Here is an 11,016-nt window from a genome sequence, read left to right as displayed (position 1 = left end):
GGAGCCCCTGCAGTAGTCGTTCCATTAGGTTTTGGAACAACCCTGGTGCCACACTGACCCCAAATTGCAATCGGGTGCACTTGAATGCCCCCCTGTGCGTTACAATCGTTTGGGCTTCGGCTGTGCGGGCGTCTACGGGCAGTTGCTGGTAGGCTTGGGCCAAGTCTAACTTCGCAAAGACTTGCCCTTGCCCCAAAGAGTGCAATAAGTGTTGCACCACGGGAACCGGGTAAGCGCTTTTCTGTAAGGCTTTGTTAAGCGTCGCCTTGTAGTCAGCGCAAATTCTAATTGACCCGTCCGACTTTATTGGGGTGACGATTGGCGCCTCCCACTTTGCGTGATCGACTGGCACCAAAATCCCCTGATTTATGAGCTTGTCCAGCTCCTTATCGATTTTTGGTTTTAGGGCAAAAGGGACTCTCCTCGCCTTAAGCCTAATGGGGGCTACCTGGGGGTCTAAGTTGAAGGAAATAGGGGTCCCCTTGTATTTGCCCAGGCAGTCCTTGAAGACATCTTCGAACTCGTTAAAGAGAATGTCTTTCAGGTTACAGTCACTTCTGTAGATGCCAGTCACTCCCATGCCCAGGGCACGAAACCAGTCTAGTCCCAACAGACTGGGCAGAGTTCCTTCGACGATCGTGATGGGCAGGGTCTTCTTGTGTGGACCGTACTCGACTCGGACGGAGGTGGTCCCTCGAACAGGGATGCGATTCCCCTGGTAGTCGTGGACTCGTAGCCGTTGTGCTTGCAGGTGGGAAAAGAGTAATTTTTGCAATATTGAGGATAACACATGGGAAAAATACAAAATACTGAGTTTAAACAACGAACATGAGTAATTATGAAAAAAATGAAATTGTTATTCCTGTAGTTATTGATAGATTGGGCATGAGAAGGAATAAATCTGTACAAGCACTAAGTATTACCTATATAGACTGGATTTACCAAACCTTCCACCTTGCTGGACATGTTATGTCTTGGGACATAGAATTTGGATTTCTAAAGAATACCTGTCAAAGATGTGATTCTTTTTATTCTTTATATACAGGTAGTCATTGCATCTTTTAATTTCTCCAGCTCAAATCCTGCTATGGACAAGAACATTAGGCCTATCTACAATGTTTTCCCAAAATAAAATATCCCTGATAATAAGCCCAATTGGGCTTTTGAGTGTATGGCAATAAGGCCAAGCGCTTATTTCAGGGTTAAAAAATGAGACGGTCTTATTTTGGGGGAAACACGATAGGTGAATCTAAATAAGCAAAATTAAAGTAGCTTACCTATAGCTTCAGAAATCCATAATTTTCAATATATCCAAGTCCTATAAGGTACGAAGAGACTTAATCTTCTGAAAATGTTTTCAAACTCCTTGAAGAACAGGCAGCTATTCGTGGACTCCTGCATGGTTATATCGGGTGCATTTGCTTCAGTCTTGTGGATCAGAAGGTCCTGCTTACAGTCACTCACACCTTCCTCATACCTGTTTGAATTAATGCAATATGCCTTATGTGGGACATCCTTGAAACCATCTTGGTAGGTTCAGCTGGTCCAGACCATAGTTTCAGTAGTGATGATAACATCTAGAGTGGTAATGGCTAACCTTTTGCCATCACGTGTCAAAAGCACGTGGGGAACGTGGGGATCATGTGCGTGACCACACCCATAATTCAATGCGCCCACTCCCCATGCATGCGCATGTGACCCCCACGCCCCCCACTTTGGCACATGAACACGGTGGGCCCAGTAGGCCCGTTTTTTGCCCTCCCCAGGGTCCAGAGGCTTTCTTGGAGCCTGGGGAGGGCAAAAACGGCCTCCTCCCCAGATGGAAACAGCCCGTTTCCCGACTTCCAGTGGGACCGGAGGATGGAAACAGCCCATTTCCCGACTTCTGGTGGGACCGAAGGCCTGAAAACCAGCTGGTCGGTGCACATATCTGCGCCAGAGCTGAGCTAAGGCAATGCTCGCATGCCCACCGATGGTGGCACGCATGCCATAGGTTCGCCATCACAGATCTAGAGTCTCTCATGTAACACATCTTTTGAGAACTACTGGTTATCAGTTTCCTTCTGAGCGCAAATCAAGGTATTTACCATTGATGGCTTAGGACCTGGATTTTCTCCCAATGGCTTCTTCCTGTCCAATAAGACCCATATAAAGAGTATCCCCAGCCCCCTAAGGAATATCATCCCCAGGGACCATGTTGCCTGTGCTTTGGAACAACATCCACCTTCAAGTTCTTACTGCCTCAGGTTCCATTTTCAGAACACATCAGAGCATGGCCATGGAAGTGGAAGAGAATGGTGTAACCCCTCTTGTTATGTTTGGTTGTTCCTCAGGTGTTGAGGTTTTTGTAGAGGTAAATCTAAGTCACTTCAGCCTTTTGGATTGGAGTGACATATGACCCCCAGTAAATAACAATACAATTTGTTGTTGATCTATCTTACACACACACATGTCTCTCTCTCTCTCTCTCTCTCTCTCTCTCTCTCTCTCTCTCACACACACACACACACACACACACACACACACACACACACACACACACACACACGAAACATGATCTTATGCTCTGCTGAGGTTAGTTCTTAATTCTTTGATAAAGTATCTATTTCTCCTGCAGAAGTTCTCTGGCTTCTCTTAAAATGAGGTGATGGAAGGTGATGGAAAAGAGGTGTCAGTGAGTCAGTGCCAGTTAGAGAAACAATACAACTTGAGCAGCTTCTTAGGTTTCTTGTTACAATACACCTCTCAAACTGATAAGCAGACTAGTTTGTTATTAAGGTAGAAGCATGTAGTTACTGTATTGGTGGTGCTAGGAGTGAGCCTCAGTCAGTCAAGAATTTTCCCTAGATAAGCAAACTTCTTGCCCTACTTAGAAGGAGAACAGGGGAGAGGTAACCTCATTTGAACAACCATCCTTATTAATTCATAGACACCTTTGTAGTACAATTAAAGATAGAAGCTGAATCTTTCCACCTTAGAAGGTTAATGCAGTAGCTATTTTGGCTTGACAGGTCCACCATCTTCTCTACTTACATATAATTCAGTTTTTCTGTCTCTGTTAAGTTCAGCTATTGACCAGAAAAGTGGAAGCAAGGTGGCTATCAAGAAGTTGTACCCATTTCAATCAGAGCTTTTTGCCAAACGAGCCTATCGGGAACTGCGCCTTCTGAAGCACATGAAGCATGAAAATGTGAGTACCTGCTCTAATGAACTTTCTGTTCCATAGTCCAGAAAATCCTTGTGCACTCTGATTTAGCAGCCTAACAGGAACTAGTTTACACGGACTAACATGGATCTAGATGATGATCCAAATCAGTGGTTCCAACCTTTTGGACCTCAGGGACCACCACTTCACCCGGGTTCCCACGCCACTTCAGCAAGTGCTCCTCGAGGCGAGCTTGCAGGGGCCGATCTGGTGTCCGCAATGGAGAGCAAAATCTGGCTGCTCCCTGGACCAGTCGCCATTTACTGCTCCAAGTCCCAAGCGGCAGGAGACGAGGGCTGCTTTGCGCCACCAGCTGGCGCAAATATACCCAGGTGGAAGCTGGTGGTGTGCCAGTGCAAGTAGTGCTTCACTCCCGCAGCTTCCAGCCATCGCAATCGCTGCTTCAACCTGCTTGCGCCACCTCCCCGCTGCAGCCCCAGCACCATTATTCATTCCGGTCAGAGAGGGCTGCTCTCCTTTTTGCGTATTGCACCACCTGCATGTGCCACTCCAGGGCAGAGATTTCCAGAGCCGGTCCCATATTCCAGAGCTGTAGTAATCACACTCACAGGACTGGCCCATTGGTCATCCCAGAGCAGCTTCTCCACCAGGGTGCACCAGCAAAAATAGGAAGATTTCTTCACAGACCACCAAAATTTTCTTGCAGACCACGGTTGGTGACCACTGACCTAAATCATTGTTGTTGTTTTATTATTTCTTCTAAATGAGTAAGTTTTGCGCAACCTTTCATTCATCCACTGCCTCATCAACTATTATTAGTAACAGAAGCCTAGTATGGACAAGCATTGCTTAACAATTCTAGTTTAGCACCTGATAAACAAAACTTCCTTTTTTCCAAAGCATGGCCATGAGAATAGTATTTAGCATTAGTTCTGAGCCCAAACCTGGGATAAGTTTAACAGAACAATCCCAAATAAAAGTCATCAATACAATTATCTATTTAGGCAACACATTTTTAATGTTTCTGACTCCTAAAAGTTGTTATTCTTCCACCTTTAACCACTTTCAGTCTTAAAATACACTCTGCAAAACCTTATTGAACGTTATTGAAACAATCAGCAGTCAGAATTGGTTAAATGAATAACAATTAAGATCTATCCATAATTAAAGTCTATTTAGTTCAAATTAGAACTGATAAATACACTTATCTCATAGAACTGATAATAAAGGAATAGAGCAGGTGGATGAAAATGCTAATCATAGCCTAATATTACGGAATGCCAAATTTTAAAAAATCTTAATGATTAAGTGAGAATTGTTGTGGAGTTTAATGAACAAGTGGTGCCAGTCTGATATTATGTTCACTGAGCCCTTTGGCTAAATGGTATCGCTGTATTTCTATTTCCATGCTATTGATATCTCAAATGCCTGGAATTCTATAGGAACTGTGACTTAAATGCAGTTTTAGAAATTTTGGTGAAATTTTGATTTAATTGTAACTGATTTTTAATATATCAGCATTGCAAAGTCTTAATTATTTTTGTGATTTGGAATTACAGCATTAAAAAACTATAGATAGATAAATAGATACAATTTTTAAATATATATATAATGTAAATAGTTTACTATCATGTCTGAACAATAATACTTTGTGCAAAATGCCTGTTCCCCTTTTTTGAAAACTAAAGAGACTAAAGGTTTTTGTTATATCAGTTGATACTTCCATGTGCTCTTGACAGAATTACTTTTTAGTCCAATTAAACATTATATGTTTTGTCTAGTAATTATCAGTACTGGTTGTGAATCTGGGGGTTGAGGAAGAGAATGCTGTCTTGTTGCTAATTACAAATATTCCATTCCACTCAAGCCACAGTTTTGTTAAAGTGCTCTTTCAGAGTTTTTGTTTTAGCATTGCATTTTAGCATGGAGCAAACTGAATATATTTTGAATCCATTAATTACTCTTTTTCAGCACTAATCATCTTCTATTTTTCTGCCAAGCAAATAAATTAGTGGATAAGAATCAGGCAGGTTTGTGTTTTCATGCAGGTTAATTTGGTCAAGGTTTTCTTGATGGGATGCAGTAAATCAAGGCTCAGCACTTTTTTTGGCTCCTGGCTTTGTCATTTCTCAGATGAAGCTTGTGGGTCATGAATTTTCATGAGAATTTGTGAGATAATAGCAGGCTTGTAATATTTTATCTATTCATTAAATATTTAGGGGAGGGGTATCTATGTATGCGGTGTTGCTAAGCCAAATTAAAATGGGTAGAAATCTTTTAGTGGGGAAGGATCATAGTTAATCTTTCTGGATGAATGATGTCTACAAGAGATTTACATCTTCCATGTGAACAAAACTTAGTTGGTGGCAATATAGTGAGTCTTTATTTTTTAATTGTGATAAATCTTTAAGATTATTTCTTTCTGATACCTACCTCAGAATGGTGTCCATTTGAACAGATACAGTTACAGTAGAGGAATCTCTGAAGTTGCACAAAGGAAGCTTCAGGTCAACAGTTTTCTCTTCTGATCCAAGGAGACATTTGCGCAAACAAAGCAGTGCCAAAGGAAATTTGATCTCCATTGACAATCCTCCTTCACATGAAGTATTTATAATTTCTGGTGTGTTTTTAGAGGGGTTGAAGAGATGGAAATCTCAGCTCCAATTTGCTCTCAGTTGCTCAGATCCAACCTGTACACATGATATGCATACAACATATAGGATACCATTTCCCTACAACATGGGAGTCAAACTCAATTTCACTGAGGGCCGCATCAAGGTTGTGTTTGGTCGGGGGGGGTGGGGGGGGTCAGGAAGGGTGTGGCCAGTTTGAAGTCACTCGTGTTGGGGATGCCTGTGGTGGGCTGAGCAATTTGCCACTGAAAACGGGCTCCTAAGCTCTGTTTTCGGCTGCGACGGCCTCCTACAACCCTCTGCCAGTAAAAACGGAGCTTGGAAAGGCTGCCTGCAGCACTCCCAAGCTCTTTTTTTTTTTAGAATAGAATAGAATAGAATTTTTATTGGCCAAGTGTGATTGGACACACAAGGAATGTCTTGGTGCATGTGCTCTCAGTGTACATAAAAGAAAAGATACCTTCATCAAGGTACAACACTTATAGGGTACAAATTTAACACTTAATGATACAACACTTAATGATAATCATAGGGTACAAATAAGCAATCAGGAAACAATCAATATCAATATAAATCATAAGGATTACCAGCAACAAAGTTACAGTCATACAGTCATAAGTGGAAGGAGATGGGTGATAGGAACGATGAGAAGATTAATAGTGCAGATTTACTAAATAGTTTGATAGTGTTGAGGGAATTATTTGTTTATCAGAGTGATGGCGTGCGGGAAAAAACTGTTCTTGTGTTCTTTTTGCTGGCAGAGGCATCGTGGGCTGGTCCTTTATTGTTTCCAGGGTTGCTCTGCAGGCCAGATCTAAGCACCCTGCCGGCCGGATCTGACCCCTGGGCCTTGAGTTTGACACTCCTGCCCTACAGTAAAACAAACCCTGAATTCACTGATTGTTTGTCACATTTAAGAACTGTCCATCTCCTTCACAAAGCAATTCTGGAAAGTGTACAATAAAATATTAAAAACTTATAAAACAGTATGTAAAATTTAAAACAGGCAAGGGATGTTACAAAATTGATTAAAAGTTTGAGGGGGCTTTCAGGGCACCAACTCTCCGTTTCATTGGTGCAAGAAAAGATGTAGAGCTGTGTTTTTATCACAGCTTTATGGAAAGCCAAGAGAGTGGGGACCCGCCTCACCTCTGGAGGGGGTAGGCTTCCACAGAGTGGGGATAAAGGCAGAGAAAGCTCTTTGTGGACTCCACCAGTCACTCATTAACTGACGGGATCTGCAGCACATCTTTCCTGTGTGATCAGGTGGGTCAGACTGATGTAATGGGATAAAGACAGTTTTCATGCAATGTAGGGCTTTAAAGATCATAATCAATACCTTGAACTAGACATGGAAGTAGACTGGCAATTAATGTTTCTCATGCAAATAATTGCAATGGCAGTATTTTCTTATTTCTGTTTCTTTTCTTCTGTAGGTAATTGGGCTTTTAGATGTCTTCACACCAGATCCTTCACTGGATAAATTTAATGACTTGTAAGTGTATAGTTTTGGGGAAAATTTTGGGTTCTGTGTTATGATTTACACTAAAATAGATGCTGATCTCAAATTTCTTGGTATTTATATTGATGGAATTATTGTTCCTTCTTGCAGACCTGGGCATTTTATGGCTCAGAGATTCCAGTCTGGCACATGGAATTGGCATCAGTGGGAGAACAGGGCTTCAGTAATGTTGGGGGTGGGGTGAGAATGTCGGGGGCAGGATACCTATGTAGTACCTGCAGATGGTAGGGCATTGGCAGTGGTGACCCTCCTCAACATTCCCAGTTTCTCATGTGGCCCCTTGGAAAATTAGTGGCCTACCCTGTTTTTGGTTAAGTTTGATCTGGAGTTAACTGGAACAGTTTGGAATCTGTTCTTCATATTAGGATACAATAATGTAGGTGTTGGTGAGCATTGTCATTATGCTGCAAGAATCACGTGCCTTTATGTAGAATAAAATGACATTGCAATCATCTATGTTTTACACTATGAACTTAAAGATAGATGTTACCTCTTTATAACATTAAATAGAAAATTAAACTTCTGAAAGATCTTTCTAGTTTTAATGGTTAAGATTTTATCAAATAAAGCGGAGGACATACAAAAGTAGTTTGTTTATTTATTTGTTAGGTTTATATACCACTTTTTGTTTTTGCCAGATTAGTTAAATATCTGATTTTTTTTAAAAAAAGCATATTTATTATTTATAATTAAGTATTGGGAGATCCAACGGTAGTCATTTATTTAAAGTAGATTGGTTTAGCCATTTAAAACCTAAAGCAGCTTTTCTACTCAACAGTAGCCAGGTGTTGATCCACAATTTCTGTTGTATGATGGGTGTTTGTAGTGTGCAACACTTGGGAAGTTGAAGCTATTTGTACAAAAAATAGAAATAATTTCTCCTGCCCCATCTAGCAGAGGAATCTATGAAACTTTTATTAGTTACTTGGGTTTCTGCAATTAATTGCTTCTATAAATAGTTTATTTTCACCCTCTTCTGCTTTAAATTAGTATTACATTTTTGCATGTATTTGTCAGCTTTTAACCCTGTATTTAAAGTCCTGCATTTTCTTATTATGTGTGAACACAGTAATATCTACCATACATGTATTAGTTTAAAAAAGCTACAGTTATTAAGTTACCTCAACCATATTTTTGTCATTAGTTACTTATGTTGTTGGAATAGCTTGCGAGCTATTCAGCAGCTACAATATTCATAAGCTGTGGCACATTAGCCATAATAAAATCATGGAGGAAAGCACACATCAGTGTTTTCATTATTCAACAATTGTCAGCACTCCAGGTCTGATTCTTTGTTTATTATGTTGTGTTGTTGTTTTTATCAGAAAGCTCTGCTTTTCCTTTGCATTAAATAGAGTCCCCAGAAGCTGAAAAGTACCTGCTTTTTTTCTGCTCCCTTTTTATGTGTTTAATCACTTTTCTGCAAATTTCTCTGTTTCCCAATTTAAATAATTGATAGCCAAGTATAGATTGGACTACCTTAGACATGTTTAAAAGGTTAAGTGGATTTCATTTAATTTAGTAGGGCTTTTAATTAAAGATTAATAATATTTTATTATTTCTGGCAAGCAAGATAATACTTCTCCATGTGCCAGATTTGTTCACATTATCTGTCCAGTTCCAAAGTCCCCAATTCTGGGTCCTTCAAGTAATTTACATTGCAATCGTCAAAAAGCAACTGGAATAGTCTTCATCTTTTGTCAGCCTTCGTCTTAACAGCACATGTGCCTCTCCATTGATTGATTGATTGATTGATTGATTATTAGGCCATGAGTTTGACACCTGAGCTAGATGATGGAGAGATTAAAGAGTAGTTTTCAACCTGCATCCTCTAGCTCAGCCTAGTTTTATGTACTAGTATAAAACTACGCAACTATATCAGTGGTAGGTTTCAAATTTTTTACTACTGGTTCTGTGGGTATGACTTGGTGGGTGTGGCATGGCTTGGTGGCGTGGCAAAATCCCATTTCCTCCCAATCAGCTGGGACTTGGGAGGCAGACAATAGATGGAGTCAGTCAAAATTTTAGTACGGTTCTCCGAACTATTCAAAATTTCCACTACTGGTTCTCCAGAACTGGTCAGAACCTGCTGAAACCCACCTCATAATGTTATCAATCAACATTTATTGTTCTAAAGTATAAACCATTTGTGGTGTTTAGTTTAAAAAAAAAAAGAACAGAAGCCTTTATATAAGATAATCCCTAGTGGAAAATAGGATCAATTTTTACATGATTATTTTATCATCCAAAGTAAATTCTATCTTGCTCTCAATCTAGGTAATGTATTGTAGAAAAAAGTTTTGCCACCAATTCTCTAGAATTTTAGGAAAGGTTTCAAGGCACTTCTTTTTACATTGACCTTTTTATTATACAGATAGTCCCTGACTTACAACCATTTGTTTAGTTACAACAGTCCCGAAAAAAGTTGACACAACCATTTTTCACACTTGCAACCATTGCAGCATCCCCATGGTCACGTGATTAAAATTTGATTGATTGGCAGCTGGCATGTATTTATGACTGTTGCAGTGTCCCAGGGGCATATGCTTCCCTTTTGCAACTTTCTGACAAGCAAAGGGGCGTGCATAAGAGCACCAGCATGCCTACCGTTCCTGTCCTAATGTTCCCTTTGGTTGTATTCACTTTGTGTGGTTATTTCATGCTTATATTTATATATATTGTTGTGTTTGACAAAATAAATAAATAAAAATAAATAAAAATAAAATAAATAAAAATAAAATAAAGTCAATGGGGAAGCCAGATTCACTTAACAACCATGTTACTAACTTTAACAACTACAGTGACTCACTTAACGATTGTGGCAAAATTCAGTTAGCAACTGTTTTGTTTAGCAATGAAAATTTTGGGCTCAAGTTTGGTTGCAAGTTGAGGACTACCTGAATTCCAATTTAGTGTTCATATTTAAAGATAGATTTGTATTTTCTATACTGTCCTGATATCTTCCAACTGAAATATTCATAATATGGCATGCCTTTACATGTTAAGTTGTTATTATACGATATTACAAATAGACTATGTAATTCAGTTTAGTTCATGTTTAATTGCCTTTTCATTTTAGCTACCTTGTCATGCCATTTATGGGAACAGACTTAAGTAAAATAATGAAGCATGAGAAACTAACTGAAGATAGGATCCAGTTCCTTGTTTACCAGATGTTAAAGGGCCTAAAGGTTAGATCTTTCTCTTATAATTAATTGCCTCTTGGTTTTTGTCATCATTTTCTTGAGACAGAATAGCCTTTCTTATGGTAAGTAGTAGTTAAGGCATCATGCTAGAAACCAGGAGGTAGTGAATTCTAGTCCTGCCTTCGCACAATGCTAGCCAGGTAACTTTGGACCTGTTATTTTCAGCCCTGGGAAAGCGGCAATGGCAAACCACTTCAGAAAATGGCAGACCACTTCTTCCCAGCCCTGGGAAAGTGGCAATGGCAAACCACTTCTTGCCACAAGAAAACCACAAGGACGTGTCAAGGCAGCCTCTGATAATCAGACACATGCAAGTTTCTAATCCACTTCATGTGATTCAGTATGGTGTAAAATTACATATTCGTTTTACAGATGGAATTTAAAATTAAAATGTAGTTTTATACATCCTTACTTTGAAGGAATTTTGATTTTTATGTTACATTTAAATTGGTGAACCTTTCTCTTCATCAGGGTTTGGATTTTAAATCC

At 39.7% G+C, this 11,016-nt stretch overlaps 1 protein-coding gene across 1 annotated transcript; it reads left to right on the top strand.

Annotated features, from left to right (window-relative positions):
* The first annotated feature begins 2,194 nt into the window (after positions 1-2,194).
* LOC131187312 (mitogen-activated protein kinase 12-like) lies at positions 2,195-10,547 on the top strand. Its single transcript, XM_058161571.1, has 4 exons — positions 2,195-2,316; positions 3,064-3,190; positions 7,236-7,294; positions 10,401-10,547. Exons 1-4 carry the CDS (start codon positions 2,195-2,197, stop codon positions 10,534-10,536), a joined length of 444 nt encoding a protein of 147 aa, XP_058017554.1. The 3' UTR covers positions 10,537-10,547.
* The last annotated feature ends 469 nt before the right edge of the window (positions 10,548-11,016 follow it).

The sequence above is a fragment of the Ahaetulla prasina genome, unplaced genomic scaffold (genome assembly GCF_028640845.1).
Source record: "Ahaetulla prasina isolate Xishuangbanna unplaced genomic scaffold, ASM2864084v1 Contig263, whole genome shotgun sequence".
Lineage (NCBI taxonomy): Eukaryota > Metazoa > Chordata > Lepidosauria > Squamata > Colubridae > Ahaetulla > Ahaetulla prasina.
Note: the sequence above shows the minus strand (reverse complement) of the source record. Positions and strands in the feature narration are given on the sequence as shown.

Bases quoted from the DNA above. Each gene is read 5' to 3' on its own strand.
- LOC131187312 (XM_058161571.1), top strand. From the start codon at position 2,195: ATGTTGCCTGTGCTTTGGAACAACATCCACCTTCAAGTTCTTACTGCC. The intron at 3,191-7,235 runs GTGAGTACCTGC...TTTCTTCTGTAG, and splicing joins AGCACATGAAGCATGAAAAT to GTAATTGGGCTTTTAGATGT. The intron at 7,295-10,400 runs GTAAGTGTATAG...TTTTCATTTTAG, and splicing joins CTGGATAAATTTAATGACTT to CTACCTTGTCATGCCATTTA.